Source organism: Nyctereutes procyonoides, unplaced genomic scaffold, assembly GCF_905146905.1.
Source record: "Nyctereutes procyonoides isolate TBG_1078 unplaced genomic scaffold, NYPRO_anot_genome, whole genome shotgun sequence".
Lineage (NCBI taxonomy): Eukaryota > Metazoa > Chordata > Mammalia > Carnivora > Canidae > Nyctereutes > Nyctereutes procyonoides.
The window spans coordinates 67,438,468-67,459,149 of record NW_026575052.1 but is presented as its reverse complement, the minus strand read 5'-3'; the positions used below and the strand labels follow the sequence as shown (position 1 = coordinate 67,459,149).

At 41.2% G+C, this 20,682-nt stretch overlaps 1 protein-coding gene across 1 annotated transcript in view; it reads right to left on the bottom strand.

Annotated features, from left to right (window-relative positions):
• The window catches only part of LOC129513687 (ankyrin repeat domain-containing protein 26-like), a 179,527-nt gene that overhangs the window by 107,705 nt on the left and 51,140 nt on the right, over positions 1 to 20,682 (bottom strand). Inside the window, exons 9-11 of the mRNA XM_055331948.1 lie at positions 17,327 to 17,430; positions 4,429 to 4,543; positions 4,098 to 4,271 (exon numbers count right to left, since the gene is read on the bottom strand). Coding sequence (XP_055187923.1) covers positions 4,098 to 4,271; positions 4,429 to 4,543; positions 17,327 to 17,430 — 393 coding nt within the window. The remainder of the gene's footprint in view (positions 1 to 4,097; positions 4,272 to 4,428; positions 4,544 to 17,326; positions 17,431 to 20,682) is intronic.

Genomic DNA, 20,682 nt, shown 5'->3' with positions numbered 1-20,682 from the left:
AAGGGCTAGTTTCCAAAATCTATAAAGAACTTATTAAACTCAACACCAAAGAAACAAACAATCCAATCATGAAATGGGCAAAAGACATGAAGAGAAATCTCACAGAGGAAGACATAGACATGGCCAACATGCACATGAGAAAATGCTCTGCATCACTTGCCATCAGGGAAATACAAATCAAAACCACAATGAGATACCACCTCACACCAGTGAGAATGGGGAAAATTAACAAGGCAGGAAACCACAAATGTTGGAGAGGATGCAGAGAAAGGGGAACCCTCTTACACTGTTGGTGGGAACGTGAAATAGTTCAGCCACTCTGGAAAACTGTGTGGAGGTTCCTCTAAGAGTTAAAAATAGACCTGCCCTACGACCCAGCAATTGCACTGTTAGGGATTTACCCCAAAGATTCAGATGCAATGAAACGCCGGGACACCTGCACCCCGATGTTTCTAGCAGCCATGTCCACAATAGCCAAACTGTGGAAGGAGCCTCGGTGCCCATCGAAAGATGAATGGATAAAGAAGATGTGGTCTATGTATACAATGGAATATTACTCAGCCATTAGAAACGACAAATACCCACCATTTGCTTCAACGTGGATGGAACTGGAGGGTATTATGCTGAGTGAAGTAAGTCAATCGGAGAAGGACAGTGTATGTTCTCATTCATTTGGGGAATATGAATAATAGTGAAAGGGAATATAAGGGAAGGGAGAAGAAGTGTGTGGGAAATATCAGAAAGGGAGACAGAACATAAAGACTCCTAACCCTGGGAAATGAACTAGGGGTGGTGGAGGGGGAGGAGGGCGGGGGGTGGGGGTGAATGGGTGACGGGCACTGAGGGGGACACTTGTCGGGATGAGCACTGGGTGTTATTCTGTATATTGGTAAATTGAACACAAATAAAAATTAATTTACTAAAAAAAAAAAAAAAGAGAGATACAGAGGGATGAAAGGCTAATGTTGGAGAGAGTGGAAGGATGTAGCCAGTATCAAACATCAGTTTTTTTTTTTTACATCTCTAAATTTGCATATGTATACCTACCCATTCAGTAGTTCTTAGCCAAGCGCTGTATCAGAATCTCAAAAAACTATTTCCAAATTTCTGCGTACACACGTTATTGGATTCACTCCGTCAAAATCTTCACGGGACAGTTTTGGCTTGTAAATTCTTTTAAAGTTCCCTAGTTGACTGTGATTCACCAGCACGAGTCTAGCTGAGAACTAGTACAGTACACAACCATGGCAGTCTCCTCTTTCACCTATGTGGCCAATTCTCCCTATCACTTGAGGATTCAGCCAAAAACAGAAATGAGTCACTTATCAAACCTACATTCAATTTCCATGGCTAGAGGTAGAACAAGGACTAGTAAACTCAAACTGCAACTTGATTCCATTATTTACACACTCCTTACTTCCTTCCCATCAAGACATTCTAGATTTGCAAGCAGAGTTTAGACTCTTATCTAAGTGGCTATAGCTGCAAAATACTATACTGTGTTCTTTCCTCTTCTTGTCCAGTTTTTGTTTTTTTAAGATTTCTGTTTATTTATTCATGAGAGACCAAGAGAGAGAGAGAGAGAGAGACAGAGACACAGGCAGAGGGAGAAGCAGGCTCCTCCATTCAAGGAGCACCAGGTGGGACTCGATTCGGAGACCAAGGGATCATGCCCTGAGCCGAAGGCATATGCTCAATCACTGAGCCACACAGGCGTCCCTTTTCGTGCCCATTCAACCACCTGTTTACTACCAATCTGATGTCCTTAGAGTCCTCCTAGAATTGATCTCTATATAAGTTTACAAGACACTCACTGGTTCCTAAAGTAAGAATTATTATCCCTGAAAATTGAAGACTCCTTACCTAAACATAAACACTGAAGAAAACCAAACACAATCCAAAAACCTTGTCTTGATATTTCCCTTCACTTGCCAAATGTCTAAATCGCTCTGCGTGTTTCTGACTGCTTTCTCCTTTTCCCCTCTTTTGTCCCTCTTAAGTCAAGGCTGATAAAAGATAAACTCCGACCGTGTTAATAAATCACTTTTTGATCAAGTAGGAACTTCTCAACAGCAGCAGGATTTTCTATTGTAAAATACACTTGTTTTGTGTTTTAAGACAAAGCCTATTTCCAAGGCAAATTTTGCTTTCCTCTGTTGTTTGACACTAAATAAGAAAACAAACTGGGTGAGAAAACATTTTTGAAAACAAAGTTTCATAACACATTCTGTGTTCTCATAAATATTTGCCATAAATACATACAAGAAACCTGCATTCTCTAATGCTTCTTTAGAGGTATCATTATTTAGGGGCAACTGAGTGGCTCAGTCCGTTGAGCATCTGACTCTTGGTCTTAACTCAGGTGATGATCAGAGTCATAAGATCCAGCGCTGAGCCAGGCTCAGCGCAAAGTCTACTTCAGATTCTCACTCTCTTTCTTTTCCCTCGGCCCCCACACCACCCCCTGCTTGCACATGCTCACTCACTTCCTCAAAAATAAATAAAATCTCATGGCTGAGTAATATTCCATTGTGGACATATACCACAGATTACTCAACAATTAGAAACAAAAAATACCCACCATCTGCTTCAACATGGATGCAACTGGAGGGTATTATGCTGAGTGAAGTAAGTCAATCGGAGAAGGACAAACATTATATGGTCTCATTCATATGGGGAATAGAAAAGAGTGAAAGGGAATAAAGGGGAAAGCAGAGAAAACGAGTGGGAAATATCAGTGAGGGGGACAGAACATGAGAGACTCCTAACTGTGGGAACCAAAGAAGGGGTGGTGGAAAGGGAGGTGGGTGGGGGGTTGGGGTGACTGGGTGACGGGCACCAACGGGGAGGCACGTGACAGGATGAGCACTCGGTGCTGTGCTATATGTTGGCAATTGAATTCCAACTAAAAAAAATTTTTAAAAGAAAAAAATAAAGATAAAATAAAATAAATACATAAACCCCAGAGTGTGAGCTGAAAAAAAAAAAAAAACTTAATTTAAAAAAAAAAAAGAAAGGCAGAAAGGAAGAAGTATTATGGTGAGCCTGGGTGGCTCAGTGGGTCAAGCATCTCCGTCTAGTTATGCTCATGATCCCATTCCTGACATCAAGCCCCGTGCATCAGGCTACCTGGCTCAGTGGGAAGGCCTCTTCTTCCCCTACCTCTGCCTTTCCTCCCTCCTCATGTTTGCTCTCTCTCATATAAATACAATCTTCAAACATAAAAAGTGTTGTTATTTAAAGCAAAAGCTTAGACAATTATTTCAAAATATTTTCATCCAGGACATGCTTGAGCTTCCATGAAAAATCGACCCTATCTATGGCACACAACAGTGTTTCTGCAAGAGCAGCAACTGAAGGTAATGCACGTCAAAGAAAGCACACGGAGACTGGCAAGTGTGCTCATCACCAGCTCCCCATGGACACCTACCACCCCACTGAGGAACTACATAGGCTGAGCAGGAGCTACTCTCCGGAATGGGAGGCCTCACCATGGTACATGGCTGGCAGATTGGCTACCAGCACAAGCAGATACCACCTGTAGGATGTCATGACCTGATCCCCCTGCTCTCATCTTCTGAACCTTAGGGCCTAGAGCGCCCAAGGCCTATTACAACCTGCTGCTTTCTCCTCCCATTTACATTCACCCAAGCTACTCCTCTGGGTCACGGTCTCCTACTCATCCCCAGAAGCATTCATTTCCTAAGCCCCTACACAGCTTTCGGCCTCCATCATCACCACACTCCCCTCTAGGCCTTCAATCCTTTGTGGGCTCTGAGGGGATCATCTACTCCCAGGCACTAAGGGGAAGATTTTCTTTCTGGGGTGGAAGGATGGCTAGCAGACAAAATGTTGCCTTTCTATATGCATTACTTTTCTCTTTCCCACCCCCTGCCTTGGTTTGCAGTTGTTTCCATGATGACAGGACCTACTGTATAAAATTCAGTGCCGATGTCTTCATATAAATATATACCTATGTACATATATATGCACATATATATAAACCTTTTGCAGCTATTTATTTATTTATTTATTTACTTACTTATTTATTTATTTATAATGTCAAATACGTTGTAAAAAAAAAAGTTGATTTGTACCGTGTTTTTGGCCTCTATATTTGCGTTTTGTAAAAGCAGCTTCTCTGCTATTGAGACAATCTCTTCACGGGCTGCATAATGGAGAGCGGTGTTGCCCTTGTTGTCTTTCAGATTCGGATCAGCACCGTGTTCCAGGAGAAGAGTTACACATGCCTCTTCTTGGCATTGTACAGCCTGTGAGCATTACACCAAGAAACAGAATGTAAATTCTGGGAACTTAAAGGAAACATGCCACAAGTTTCACCAATGAGTTATGTTTAAATGCAACAAATGTTCATTGCAAGGACTTCAATCCAATCCACCTCAGGCAGACATAGCTGTGACCACCCACCTTCATTAGAGCTGTCGTGTCTTCACCATCACGGAGGTTTAGCTCGCATTTCCGATCTACCAGGAGCTTCACCATATCTTCACGGCCATTGGCACAGGCCAAGTGCAGAGCACTCCTGTGAGCGTGAAAGGACTTGTCAGGAAATTACAGTGTACCTTTTCAAAAATTGCAAATTAATTCATAGAATTGTAAATGTTAAATACTCTGTTATTCTCAAGACCCCAAAACAAACAATTAGTTTACTTTGGAAGAAAGTACAATACTTATTAGTGATTATTCACCACTCTATTAAAAGAGCAGCCTATCTGTTTAGGAAGAGCATGACCTCAGGAGGCAGCTCAACCTGGGTTTGATTCCTACTTAACTCTGTCGCTTCACTGTGACCACTTAGCCTTATCGCAATTTCCTCATCCACAAAATGGGCACAAAAATAGTTATCTCAGGTCGCCTGTCTGGCTCACTCTGAAGAGCATGTCACTCGATCTCGGGAGCCAGGGGTTCGAGACCCCTGTTGGTTATAGAGGTTACGAAACAATAATAAATAAAATAAAAGGTAGTTATCTCACAAGACCTCTTGTCATGATCCTTAAATGAGGATCCATGCAAAGTGTTTAGAATACTAGTTCCTAGCACACATATTATTATAGCTATTACTACAACTTACAAAGACCCACTACAATGAGGTAAAATGATCCAATTATGCCTACTTTGCGGCTACGTTTAAGGATGAGCAAGAATACTCTATTTCAATGATTCCAAGATGCTCATTTTGTCACCTTTTAATACCTCTGACATTGGAATCCAATTTCTAATTCAAAATGTCTTAAAACTATAACTGGCATGATTTTTAAATATTTCTTCTTGGTACATAAATAGTGGGGCATCATACAATCTACGGTGTGCCTTAAGTGAAATAATGACATATACAACAATATACAACAGGTCTGTTGCACTTCTAGTCCTATGCTTGGAATTACACTGTTCAAGAACTAAAATAATTTTCAGTAGTTGAAAGCACATTACGGGTAAAAGAGACTAAAATAACAAAAGAATAATTGTAAGTAATTCTTAGTTTGGTTTTCAAGGAAGTTTGAGCCAAAGGAAACTCGGATTTCAAATAAACGGGCACAGCTCATTTTACTTTTTTGGGGGGGGGGATGTGGGGAAGCTCATTTTATTAAGCATTTCAATTAATAGAAAAATGTTTAGAATCATAGAAATCAAGTTATTTCCAATTACCAATATTAGTATTTAATATTATTGAAATGTCAAAAGGGCAGGTAAAGGTAATCTTTTACAATTTCTGATCTTCAGAAATGTTTTCCTTTGACAGGAAGTTCCAAGGAAAAGCTTCAGGTGAGATTAAGTCCTAATACTTCCATTTAAAATTTCTCACCTTAGGGGCACCCGGGTGGCTCAGGTGATTGAGTGTCCAACTTTTGGTTTTGGCTCAGGATGATCTCAAGGTCGTAAGACGGAGCCCCACATTAGGCTCCATGCTCAGGGTGGAGTTTGCTTGGGTTCCTCTCTCCCCCTTGTCCCTCCCCTCTCCCATGACCCTCTCTCTCCCTTTAAAATAAATACATCTTTTAACTTTTACAAAATAAAATAAAATCTCTCATCTTAGGAGTGCCTGGCTGGCTCAGTCAGTAGAGCATGTGTCCTTAAACGTCAAGCCCCACGTTGGGTGGAGAGATTACACTTAACAATGAAAGCTTTAAAACCTAAATACATAAAATTTCTCATCTTGCTCATACTGGGCAACATGAAGTCTTTTTAAGATTGAAAAGATCCTGAGTAGACTATGTCTGCTACATAACCCGTGTTCAGGTTCTGTTTGAGAAATAAATGGACTGAAGAATAAATACATTTGGAGAGTTCAATAGTTTTTAAAGATTTATCTATTTCTTTGAGAAAGAGAGAATACATGAGTGCGGTGAAGGGCAGAGGGAGAGGGAGACAATCTCAAGCAGCCTCCCCATTGAACATTGAGCCCGACGGGGGGGGGGGGGCTCAACCCCACAATCCTAAGATCATGACCAGAGCCAAAATCAAGAGTCTGATGCTCAACAAACAGCCACCAAAGCACCAGGAAAGTTCAATATTTTTAAAGAAAAGTTTTGTAAAGTAAACTAATACTTTTGAAATAGCAATAAAAACTTATATTTGCTACTTTTTTCAGAAGAGGGAAACAACAAAAGTTCTGTAAGCTATCACAGTATCATTTGTATTTTTTATTTTCATGAGGATTTAACTAAAATAAAATTTTATTGTTAATCATTTACTTATTGCCTGTTATAAAGCTGCACATAACAAAATCATACATATATATTTAATGTATGCATAATAAAATCTACATACAGATAAAAATATTCCCCTTAGTTCTGAAGAGGCTAAAGGTTGTCAGAAAATACCAATCCTCACGCCCATCAATTTTTTTTTTTTAAATAGAAAGAGGGGCACCTGGGTAACTCAGTCAGTTCAGTTAGGCATCTGCCTTTGGCTCAAGTCATGAACCTCGGGGGTCCTGGGATCGAGTCCTACATCATCAGGCTCCCTGCTCCACGGGGTTTCTGCTTGTCCCCCCGCCCCTCCCTGCTGCTTATGTGCCTGATTTCTCCCTCTCAAATGAATCAATGAAACCTCTTAAAAGTAAATAAATAGAAATTCTTTTTGCCTACACAAGATTCATATTCTTGCTGTTCTCCTGGATTACTTCATTGATAATAAACCTTTGTTGGAATTTTTGTATACCTTTTCCTGTAGAAATCAGACTTTTTTTAAGAAACAAGAAAAATTCACTTACAATCCAAATGTTTCAAGATAACTAATTTTATATTTTTCACATCTTTTTGGCTAACACAAAACCATTGTCTGCTTATGTGTTTGTATCATCAAACCATTTTTCCCCCTCATTTAATGATCCACTAAAGTACAGCTTTGCATGTTAATGTGTATCAATTATCTTTGCCACATTGAGTGGTCACATAGTAGTCCAGCCTATGGATACACTGCCACTTATTTATAAAGGCCATTAAATGAGTTCTTAATACACTGCTATTGTAAATAGTGCTGAGAAAAGCATATTGTATATTGTTTATCTTTAATTATTTACTAAAGATATTTTAAATCAATAAAATTCATGGGTAAAAGGAATACATATTTTTCAATTGGGACTTAACCACCGAACTATCTGAAAAGTCAAAAACAACTTTAACCAGGAGTATGAGTACCATCATTCCTTATCTTCACAAAGCCTGCAGATGGAAAATGGGATTTTACTCCTTTTTTATTTTAGATTTTTTTTTTTTTTTTGACACAGAGAGAGCACCAGCAGAGGGGAGGGGCCAAAGGAAAAGCAGATTCCCCACCTAGCAGGGAGCCTCACCAGGGGCTGAATCCCAGGACCCAGAGATCATGACCCTGAGAGGAAGTCAGAAGCAGCCAACTGGGCCACCCAGAGGCCCCCCCTATTTCATTCCTTTAATACCTTCCCTGTAAAACAAAGACATTTTTTTTTATCTGATACACATATGTTGTAAATATTTTGCAAGGACATTTTCTTTTATTTTATTAATATTATTTTCTGATATACAGTGAGTTTTAATTTTTTATGTGGCTGAATCAACCTCCAGAACTCTTGCTTTTATTTTATTTTATTTTTTAAGATTTTCCTTATTTGTGAGAGACACAGGGGGAGAGAGGGAGGCAGAGCACAGGCAGAGGGAGAAGCAGGTTCCATGTAGGGAGCCCGACGTGGGACTCGATCCTAGGTCTCCAGAATCAGGACCTGGGCTGAAGGCAGCGCTATACCGCTGAGCCACCTGGGCTGCCCGAACTCTTGCTTTTAAAGTCATTCTTAAGAATGGTCTTTGTCAACATAAAAAATGGGCATAGAAGCGTTCATGTTTTCTTCTCTTGTACTGTATTTTGCATATTTAACATTTTTAATCTGTATTCCATCTGGAACTTATTTTTATGAGATAAAATTCTAGCTAGTTTTCTCCAAAGGGCAGATATGTCATCAACATGATGAATGATTCACCTTTTCCTACTAATATGAAATGTCACCAGCATCAAGTTATAAAGTCTTAACATATACTTAGGTGTTTGGCATTTTCTTATCTGTTCCATTCATTTATCCGTCTTTTCAGCTGTTAGTCAACGAATACTTTGAGGAAATTTAAGGTACGTTTTAATAACTGGAAGGTATTCTATAAATTTTTTTTCAAGTTTTCATTTTAGTTCCAGTTTGTTAACATACAGCGTTGTATTAAGTTCAGGTGTACAATATAGTGAGTGATTGCAAAACTTTTCTTAATTTTATCACAATGAAAAGAACAGAGACCGCACGTATAAGCTCAAAATTTCTAAAACCATAACGTTTCTATTGCGTCATGGAATACTGATAAACACGGGAAGAGTACACATTTTCAGAAAAATGAGACTTCCTATTCACAGACAGAACCATCTTCCCAATTCCAAATCTCCTCCCAAGGTCCCTCAGTAAATAACATAGGTACAAACTGTACACAGATATAAGTCAGATACTGCCCTGTATCCAAAGTAATTCTGGGAATTACTTCTCTCAGCATGCACTCTTTAATAACATTGGTATAAGATGTCCATTAAAAACAAAATACTATATACACTGAATTTCATTTCTTTTTTTAAGATTTTAGTTATTCATGAGACACTGACAGAGAGGCAGAGACATAGGCAGAGGGAGACGCAGGCTCCGTGCTAGGAACCTGACTGGGGTTCCCAGGACCCAGGATCACAACCTGAACCAAAGGCAGATGCTCACCCACTCAGCACCCAGGCGTCCCCTTAATTTCCTTTCTACTGTTGAAAACCCGTTAAATCACGTCAAAACTGTCTGTAAAGTGCTCCCTACGGAGAATTCTGAACGGGTCCAAAGGCAGCTGAAGACGTTTTGCTGCTCAGTGGGCCAGAGTAGACCCCAGGTAAGGTTCCACGACCTAGGTACGTGCTGCGGGGCCACCAGAAGAAAGCCGGCCAAGCGCCCTGGGTGGTGACCCAGGGCTCAGCTCTCCAGACTCAGGCCAGCAAGGTGAGCGCCTCACCCCGTCCACCCTGCCTCCTCCCCGCCAGCTGCAAAGTCCCTATCACCTGTTCATCTGGTCTCCCAGCAACAGAATCCGCTGCACTTTCGCTGCCTTGCCCCCGCTGGCAGCTTTGTGGATCTTTCTGAGACCTCTGTCTGGGATGTGGTACCCGGGGCCCGGGTTGGCGAGTTTGGTACCATTCAGACGCTGCGAGCCGGCCCTCCGCCGCCTCATCTTGAAGCCCAAGGGCAGCTCGCCCCTCTTGCCCCTGAAGCTAAACATTGTCTTCATCGCAAAGCTTTCAGGCTTCACAGACACAGGTTTTCGCCGCCTCTAGAGCTCAACACTTAGTGCTGGAGATAAGCCAAGCCGGCCTCGCAGCAAGGTCCCAGCAACTGAGCACCGGGGTCCAAGATCTCTCTCTGCAGAACAAATGTACCACAGCAAGGCAGCTAAACACAAATGCACCCGCACACCTCAGAAACTGGCGCCACTCGCCTGCTCACAAGGAGCCCATGGCCAAGAGTGCCCAAAGCGCATGTGCCAGGAGGCCCAAGCCTCTCAAATCTCCGCGACCCCTTGAGCTGGGCTGGCTTCCCCTCAAACGTTGCCGGGATGGCTGAGCATTATGGGACATTTGCAAAAGACTCTGGGGTGTGGAAAAGTAGTCTTCCGGGCCCCTGAGTGGCTCAGTGGTTGAGCCTATGCTTTCAGCTCAAGTCCTGATCCTGGATTTTGGGATCAAGTCCCGCACAAGACTCCCCCGCAGGGAGACTGCTTCTCCCTCTCCCTGAGTTTCTCATGAATAAATAAATGAAATCTTAAGAAAAAAAAAAAAAGCGTAGTATTTATATACGACTAGGGCTAGAGTGCATGAAAGCACGTTCCCCCAGAATACTTCCCTAACGAATGCTCTCCCTCAGTTTATTCCTCTTCCACATCCCTCGGGACCCCTGTCAGTCTCCATGGAATGGAGCGGATGCAGCCAACAGAAAACTGTTCTCATGGTCAGACTTGGCAATGTGTATCATCAAGTGCAAGCTCACAAGGGGAGAACAATTCATATTCCCTAGATGAAATGAAAACCCGTTTCTGCATGCCTCATAATCCTCCCATTTGGCCCAGCCTTACGTTTACATTTTCTTTATTTTTATTTTTTGCTGTTATTCCCCAACTGAATCTTTAATCAATCCAAGATTTAGTTTGCAGTGTGGTGCAACATTTAAGTTTTTGTTTTTTTGGTTTTTTTGTTTTTTTTTTTTTTTTTCTGAGAGAGAGGGAGGGACAGGAGCTAAAATCAACAGACACAAAAAATAAAAATAAACAGAGGCTTAACCAACTGAGCCACCAGGCGCCCGTGCCCCAACACTTAAGAACTGTTTAAAAGAATATCTATTTGCTTCTTCTAAATAACCCATCTTTTCTCACCTAGCTTAAAATGCCACTTTATCATAAATTCTGTTATGTTTTTCTTTTTCTGGGTTTTACACTGGAGTCAATTGACCAGTCGCCTTGTATCAATCAGTACTCTAGTATTTTAACTGCTTTATACATATGCTTTAGTATCCAATGCAGGTCCATAGTTGCCCTTCTTAATCTTCTCTTTCAGTATTTTCTTGGCAATATTTACCTCTATGTTACTGGAGATGTATTTTTAATCACTATGCCAAATTTAAAGAATTCATGGAGAGAATTTGTAATTAGGTTAAGAGAATTAATGTTAACAGAATCAATCTCCCTGAAATCAGTGTATTTAGATGCACGTTATGTCTTTGCGCTTAAGTCTTATTTGACATCCCTCCTTAGTTTCCAGGAGGTTTTTTTTCCCTTATGTAAATCCTGCATACACTTCGTGATGTATTTATATCCTGGCTTTTTCTTTTTTCTAATGAAATGATAGATTTTCCCATTATAACTTCTAAGTGGTCACTCTTTTGATATCTGTGTATTTATTTGGTAATGAGAGTAAAGCACATTTTAAACTACATGCTTGTTAACAAAAGTTGGCAGTTTCTCGAAGATACTCAGGGAAGGCACGAATTGGATGGGAAAGATTTCACCAGAAAGATCTACATCAAAGAATGGTATGATGTGGTTGAAAAAAAAAAATCAAGTAAAATACAAACAGGATAGGCTGTTCATATTTATGTGTATGTGATACACACACACACACACACACACACACAGAGGCTGTATATGAATGTCTACAGAAACTCCTTTTAATGTGGTGGTAATTGATACATTAATTAATTACAACCGGACTACACGCGATATTGTGGGTGAGGCAGATAGAAAAAAGCAGGAGCAAACCCATGACAACAGCTAATACAAAACTAGCTACCCCCAAACTCACCAGATTCCTATTACATTTGTTAATGATTTTAAGGATTAACCAAAGTAGGAGCCGCCCCTGACTGGCTTAGTTGATAGAATATGCAACTCTTGGTCTTGGGGTTGTGAGTTTAAGCCTCCTGTGGGGACTATAGCCTGCTTAGAAAAGGGAGGGGGTGGGGGCTTAGTCAGGCATCTGCCTTCAGCTCAGATCAGGATCTGAGGGTCCTGGGATCAAGCCCCGTATCAGGCTACCTGGTCGATGGGGAACCCGCCTCTCCCTCTCCCTTTGTTGCTCCTTATCCTTGTTTGTTCTCTCTCTGTCAAATAGATCAATAAAATCTTAAAAAAAAAAAAAAAGAAAGAAAGAAAGAAATTGACCAACAAAATCTAACAGAAGCCACTGTTGGCACAAGATGCACCAGCAAAACTGGGAAGTTTGGTGTGTTTTTACAGCAAGACAAACGCATAGATATAAGTGTAGGCACTTATTTCAGAGGCCATTTAATGCCATTTTGTGTGTGTAGGTTGCATGATCTGACAAGTAGTAGTTTGGAATGAGCAACCTAGAAACTAAGGGGGTCTGCATCTTCAGAAACTGCTGCTGGAATGAGCTACAGAACTCTGGAGACCACTAGGTGGCTTCTGAGAGGGTGGCTAGTTCCAGGGCAAATCATGTTCACTGGTGGAAGAGCAATGAACAAAAACAAAGGAACAACAACAAGAAACCATTTCTTGGCCCCATTCAGCTTAGCTAGACCAAATGGTATTGGTGCGTGTGAATGATTGCAACTATGAGCATCAAGCATTTGTCTCTTACAGGTGCCAGCTAGAAAATTATCTTTTGTCCCCTTAGAATTCCCCAGGGTGACTTATGAGACCAGTAGAGGCTCTCTGTAGTGACAATTGAATAGAAGACTGACATTTCCTAACGCAACCTGCGATGAGAGGCAACGGCATTACTAGGCTATAAGGAGACAGGAACTCCACACCAGGACTCCAGGTAAGTTGAAGAATTTGGTTGACTGTAGTGTTTTTGTATAGATCAGAGATACTCAAAGAGTATATGGTAGTCCAACTCTGAGCTTCTTTGTTCCTTGGTCAAATGCTAGGTGGATCCCCCAAAGACTTTCTCACAATCACCTGAAACCTAAGATTTCCAATCCCCAGACTTCTGTGGAAAACAATTTCGGATCCAGAACAGACATCCTCTAGAAAGTTCCTGATTAGAACTCCCATCCCCATCTGAGTCTCATGTATGTCCTGGTTCAACTTTGCTGCATACTCATTTGGTAGTTATACCAATGAAAATAACAAAGTGTTAGAGTAATGTATGTTTTATGACGAAAAACAACTGAGATATGAATGCTTTACCAAATCCCTTAGCTCAGGTTTTCCAATTCTACTTCAGGGCTGTCATGAATGTCTCCTCCTTTTAAGAGTTGCCAAGAAATTCACCACACACTTTCCATAGGGGCACCTGGCCGGCTCAGTCCATTAAAAGGCTTCATTAAGGGAATCCCTGGGTGGCTCAGCGGTTTAGTACCTGCCTTTGGCACAGGGCGAGATCCTGGAGTCCCGGGATCGAGTCCCACGTCAAGCTCCCTGCATGGAGCCTGCTTCTCTCTCTGCCTGTGTCTCTGCCTCTCTCTCTCTCCTCTGTGTCTTTCATGAATAAATAAATAAAATCTTATAAAAATAAGGCTTCTTTAGCTCAGGTCAGGACTCAGGGGCCTTGGGGTTGCCCTGCCTCCAGCTCTCTGCTCAGCAGGGAGTCTACTTCTCCCCCTTCCTGTGTCTCCACCCACATTTGTGTTCTCTCACACTCAAATAAATAAAAATCTTTTAAAAACAACCAACAGTTTTTCATAACTGGTTATTCATTCCTTTGGATATCTCTTCCCTTGCAGTCCACTCTATCTCCTGAGGAAAACTGAAACTATGTCGTAATTAAACAATGATGAGAATTTGAGGGCTCCAGTGTGTTGAGGATGATCTGGGCCATAGTCTACTAAAAATCCCTGACCTGGGAGAACCACCTCAAAGGGACCACAAAATTAAATCAGAAAACCTGTATTCTGGCATTGTGGGAGTCAGTGAGGGAACAACAAACATGACATTGCGGTGTTCACGGAGTAGAGGCGAGTTTAATGCCACATTTAAGGTGAGCACAAAGGGCCTACGGAGTCATGTAAAAAATAAGGGTAGTGAGTCAGGGATGGATGCAATATCAAAGCTAAAACTTAAAGAACGAATAGGGATTAGCCAGTGAGAGGGAGAGAAGCACATTCCAAAAAGAAGGGATAGTGTATCAGTGAGGGTCCAAACAGGAGACAAACCACTTAGTAATTTCAACAGGGAACGTTTAATATAAACAATGATGAACTATAACAGTAGATCAACTATAAAGATGAGAAAAGAAATCCAAATACCCTAAGGTGCAAGATTACCCAAGAAAGATTACCGAAATGGGTAAATCCCAAGGCTGGGATTCAGGTCTCACTGAAGGAGATGTCGGAACTGCAGTCAGAGTTGCCCGGCCAAAGCTAGTCCGTGCTACTCAGCATGCAAACAGGATCTACCCTTCAGGAGTGCAGGGAGTCCTGTCTGATAAATGGATGTATAGAGAGGGTCAGGGCACAATGAGCCCACCGACCAGCAGAGCAGTGCAAGGCCTCCAGTGTATCATATGCACATGCAGAAGGATGCAACAAACCCCTTAGGGATACCGCAGAGTTAAGACTAAGGACTGGATGCAGAGAGTGAGTAGGGTGTCAAGAGCATCTGCTAGGGGCATGGTATCCATTTTAGGAAGGTCACTGGCTGGGGCCGGGACTGCATGCTCTGGAGTGCACAGCTGGGAAGAGTACTTCTGATGCTGGTGAAGGGGGGGCAGCAAGGGAGGAGGAGAAAGGAAGGAGACAGGAAGAAGAGAAGAAGAAGGAAAGGAGGAGGAGAAGGAGAAGGAGAACACAAAGACGACGAAGATGAAGATGAAGATGAAAGAAGACGAAGAAGAAGAAGAGAAGCAAACCGGAACATGGGCCAGGGCCAGTGCTCAGTCTCAGTGCTAACAGGAACAACCCTCTGGGACACAAATGAGTTGAGGTTGGTAATTGGATGCACAGAGGAAGTCAGACATACAGGACTCAAACTTCTCGGCCATCCATCGTGCTGCAATCACACCTTCTTTAGCAACTTTGGACCCCCCCCCCCCCCAAGTTGGCTCTTCTGTGGTACTGTCTTCAGACTTCTCTGTCCCACCTTTTCATTACTATCTCATCATCATTTAGTAAATCTTTATATTTACTTCTACTGTTTAAAATACTATGTCATATCTGTCTTCTGACTGGACCCAGACTAATATAGAGGCCAGGGAGTTGCACTCTTTGGATTTGTCTTCTAGAGGATCTACCATAGAGAGCACAGTTGAACTGCAGCTCAAAATGTGGACAGCTGCTACATTTTCATATCCACCATAGCACTCACACCAAGGCCTTGTGTCTCTGCTAGGCTGTGTCCAGCCAATGACTTAGCACAGAAGGAATACTAAAACCAAGTCATTTCTGTCTCCCATAGGACCCCTCTACAGGCAAGCTTCTGATGGGGACTCAAGATCAGAAAACCCCAAGGGCCTGTGCTCTGATTCTCCAACAGGGGCTTGCCCTGAGATCCACGGTACAACTTTTCCCCACCACTGACACCATGAATAGCATAGGGTCTACCGGATCCTGTGACCAAAGCAGTGAGGACTCCTAAGCACAGCCTGCACCTGCTGCACAATTCATCTGCTCTGAGACCACTGAAGTCTTGCATTCTTTAGTTTCACCAAGGCGTATGGATGAAAGGAGTACTCAGTGTAGGACAAGGTTTCCCAACCTTGTACCATGGACGTGGTGGATTGTTGTGGAGGCCTCTCTTGGGTATGTTTACCAGCACGCCTGACATCGACCCACTAGATGCCAGCAACGTCCTCAGTTGTGAGGATCGGAAATGTCTCTGGACGAATCTATTGTTAGCAGTGTCTATAGCTAATAATACTGCATTGTATACTTAAACTTTGCTAAGAGGGTAGAGCTAAGTGTTAAGTGTTCTTACCAATTAATTAATTAATTAATTAATTAATAAGAGCAGGAAGAAACTTTGGGAGGTGATGGGTAGGACTATGGCTTTAAGGCATTGATGATTTCACAGAGGCCTATACTTATCCACAAACTCACTGAATTCAATACATTAAGTATGTACAGCTTTTGACATGTCAAAAAACATGTCTCCAGACACTGCCAAATGCTCCCTGAGGAGCAGAATTCTTCTCCCACCACCCCACTCCCACCCAACGCATTGAGAATTAGTGGTGTAAAATATGCTACCTCCAGAACCCAAAGAGGTCTCCCAGTTTCTGTCTTTGTGAAAAGGTATTCAAAATGTGGCAATTTTTCTTTCACTCCTGCGAGAATATCCTGGCATGCCCACTAGATGCCTCAAAACTTCACGGATATGTCAATTCATGCCGTCTTACCAAGGGCCCAAAGCATTATAGCCTCTTACTGCTCCTCATGTCAAATCAGCATGGTGTCAATATGATAGGCCAATGAGATATTCTGGGGATGTTCAAATGGTCTAGCTCCATGAGTTAATAAAACGCTGAGGCAAATGAAATGAATGGACACTTTGCCTATACTCTATGAATATGAACTATTTCTGATTCACTAGCGGAATAGAAAAGAATGCATTTGCCAAATCAGTGGTGACATACCATGTACCTGACGTCTTATCAATCTGTTCTGGAAGCAATAAGAGGCCCACAATAACTATGACTGGAACTACTCTTTGCTTAAGTTGACAGTAACTACAGATATTTGCCACAATCTATCCAGTCTCTGAATGGGCCAGACTAGTGAATCAAGCAGAAATGTGATAGAGCTCACCAGCCTTTCATCCTTTAGCACCATCCCACTGCATCTCTGCTAGGATGCAGGGTTGTTTTTGGTTTACCCTACCAAATGAAGGCTTGGAGACAGTTTCAGAGGTTTCTGCTTGGACTCTCTAAATTTTTTTTTTTAATCAATTATATTTCCTTATTCAGGAGAAACACAGAAAGAAAGGCAGAGACATAGGCAGAGGGAGAAGCAGGCTCCAAGCTGGGAGCCCGATGTGGGGCTCAATTCCCGGACTCTGGCATCATGCTCTGAGCTAAAAAAAACTCACAATTTTAACAAGAAACACTTTTAGCTACTGTAAAATCATACAGAAAAAAAAAAAAACAATTGCAAAGGACATCAATCTATATTACAAAGGATTCTGAATTATACTATACAATGTTCTTCACCTTGTCCTGTCAGAATAATTGTTTTCTACCTAACCAATCACATGCTGACATTTTTCACTATACTTATAAATTAATACTCTTAAGTTAAACTTTCTGCCTTGAGAAATTGTTACCACTCTTGACCAAATACTAAGATTCACAAAAAAAGAAAAAAAAAAAAAAACTTTACCTTTTAGCGTAGTCAACTGCATTTATATTTGCTTCTTCTACTAAAAATGCCACCATTTTCTCTTTTTTTTCATTTACAGCAACTAAAAGTGGTGTGAGGCCATCCTGTAGGAGTGCAAACCAAATTTATAATTTACAAAATTACATATTTGGATAATGAATCGTAAAAATTCTGAACGATCCTGTAACTTAAACATGTAACATAGAAAGTAAATAAAATTAGCCCCTTTGTTCTCAACCCTCCATGGTTTCACCAGCTGCTCCTTCTTTTTAAAATACTGCTTTCTCAGGGAGCCTGGGTGGCTCAGTTGGTCAAGCATCTGCCTTCAGCTCATGAGCTCAGGTCATGATCCCAGGGTCTCAGGAGGGAGTCCCACCTTGGGCTCCCTCTGCAGCAAAGAGTCAGCTTCTCCCTCTCCCTCTGCTCCTCCCCTCCACTCGTGCTCTCTCTCCTGCTCGCTCGCTGTCTCTCTCAAAAACATAAAATCTTTTTAAAAAGTAAAATAAAAATAATAAAATAGACCTCCTCTTCCTCTTCAACAGATTACCTGCAGTCATTCCACAAACTCGCTTCAAACATTGCCTGGCTCCAAGAATCTTTGCTTCTCTCACAATATATATCATGGTATACTCTAGTTATTTTATTCCACACCATCTAAACCAAAAGCTTCTAGAGGGGAGGGGTTATTTTTTATCTCTGTATCTCCACTCTCTAAAACATAGTAGTAAATATTTAAAGTATTGTTATGGATTTTAATGTATATCTCCGGAGTAGTGTTTCTTCAATTATATTCCAAAGAACACATGATTTGCGAGAGATACTGTGCCCCAAAACAAAGATTCAATGATCATCTATGTTTGTGAAATATTACAAAACTGCACTATACATCTAGCACAAATGAACTCATTTACATTTGCTTATCCCCATTTGACAATTCCTTCTTTTGTAGCAAACATTAATACTTGAGAAATAAGAGTTCCCAGGGATATAGTTTTAAGAACTTTCCAATAAAGGTAAGGGTTTTCTCCAGGTTGTACAAACTTTCTGGATTCTCTTCTATCAATGGTATGGGGATCCCAGATGTCAACATTAAACACTCCAGCTCCAAATGAGTCACTAAGGAGATGGACTCTGAATGAAAAGAGCTAGGTTTCAGGGCAGCTGGGTTGCGTAGCCAGTTGAGTGACTCTTGGTTTTGTCTCAGGTGTGATCTCAGGGTCGTGGGATCCAGCCCCATGTTGGATTCGGAGTTCCCCTGGCACTCAGCACCAAGTCTGTTTAAGACACTCTCTCTCCCTCTCCGCCTCCCCAACCCCCCACAAGCCTGTGTATGTGTGTGCTGTCTCTTTAAAATACATAATCTTTTAAAAATTAAAAAGAAAAGTAAATAAATAAAAATAAAAGACACAAGCTTCAAATGAATTTTGACCACTTAATACTAAATAATCTTTGGTTAAGGTGGGCACACAATGAGATGAGCACTCGGTGTTATTCTTTATGTGGGAAAATTGAACTCCAATAAAAAATTGTGTTTTTGTTTAAAATAAACAATAAAAACAATAAAATATTAAAAATAAATAGTCCTTGGACTTTCTCCAATTATACCATGATAAAGTTGTTTTTTTTTTAATTTTTATTTATTTATGATAGTCACAGAGAGAGAGAGAGAGAGAGAGAGAGAGAGAGAGAGAGGCAGAGACATAGGCAGAGGGAGAAGCAGGCTCCATGCACCGGGAGCCCGACGTGGGATTCGATCCCGGGTCTCCAGGATCACGCCCTGGGCCAAAGGCAGGCACTAAACCACTGCGCCACCCAGGGATCCCCCCATGATAAAGTTTTATCTTAACTGATAGAAAGCTCAGTATGAGATTTTTCTCATTTTTACCCTTTTATTCAAATTCATTTCCATATATCGTACTATTAGTTTCAGAGGTAGAAGTCAGTGGTTCCACAGTCTTATGTAACACCCAGGACTCATTCCATCATGTGCCCTCCTTAATGTCCATCACCCAGTTATCCCATCCTCCCACTCCACCCCTCCAGTGACCTTCAGTTTGGCTCCTATGATTAAGAATCTCTTATGCTTTGTCTCCCTCAGTCTCTCTGGTTTAAGTTTTTCTCTTCTTCCCCTTCTCCTCTGTCTTGTTTCTTAAGTTCCACATATGAATGAGATCATATGATAATTGTCTTTCTCTGACTGACTTAGGGTATTACGCTAACTGAAATAAGTTCATGAAATTTTATTCTCAACTATACTCATTCTGAGAACCGAATGCACATCTACTTCTAAAAAAAACCTGTTTGTATTCTAGCTTCTATTATCATTGCTATTTATGATTATTTTATAATTTAGACTAAGTGTAAATCAGAAATAAAAATGTCATGACTTACCAATAAATATTCTAATACTAGATGAGCACTGGGTGTTTACATGTTGGGAAACTGAGTTTAAGTAAAAACTACTATTCAAAAATTCTAATACTCCTTTATATGGATTATTTTTAGTATAATAAAAGCTACTATATTAATTGCGTATTTAGGGAATATTACCAAGGAGAAAGAGAATACTGTCTGAAATATGCATAATCTATCCAAGGAGAACCAGGATTAACCTCATATGTCTTGCAGATATTCCAAAAGGAACATGATTACTGTACATTTAAAGAAAAAATGGTTTTCAAAAAAACGACTTTCAATTCCTAACTTAGAAAATTCATCCCAAGGCACCTGGGATGAACCTCGACTCAGAGGCTGAACATCATGATCCCAGGGTCCTGGGATCGAGCCCACATCATAGAGAGATGATGCCTAGAGAGAGCCTGCTTCCCCCTGTGCCTAGCTCTCTGCCTCTCTCTGTGTGTCTCTCATCAATTACTGAATAAAGTAATGACAAAAATAAGGAGACAAAGAAACAGAAAATTCAATCCCAATCCTAAGAAATTAACATAAAATACAAAATATATATTGTAAATTAATATGGAGTGTCTTGAAAATCTTGAAATCTCTGTCAACATATACCATAAAACAGTAATTGTAAACTCAATGCTTATGGAGGCAAAGCAGGTGACACGAGTCAGTGAAGTACCTAGGCGGGGACACGAGCAAACTGGAGACACACGCCTCATATAAAGGGACAGCCTCTGCACAGCATACCAAACAGCAGCATGGGCTCAAGGTACCAGAAGTGATCTACAAGAAAAGCTCAAAATCCAGAGTTCTACATGCGTGTCATAATTTTAAATGTTAGCTCAACTGACAGTGGAAACTAAATACATCCGGGGGCCACATTTAGTCTATAGCCTACTTGTGTTTTTCTATTTGCCGTGACTGTTTCCAATGGCCGTGCGTAAAACAAA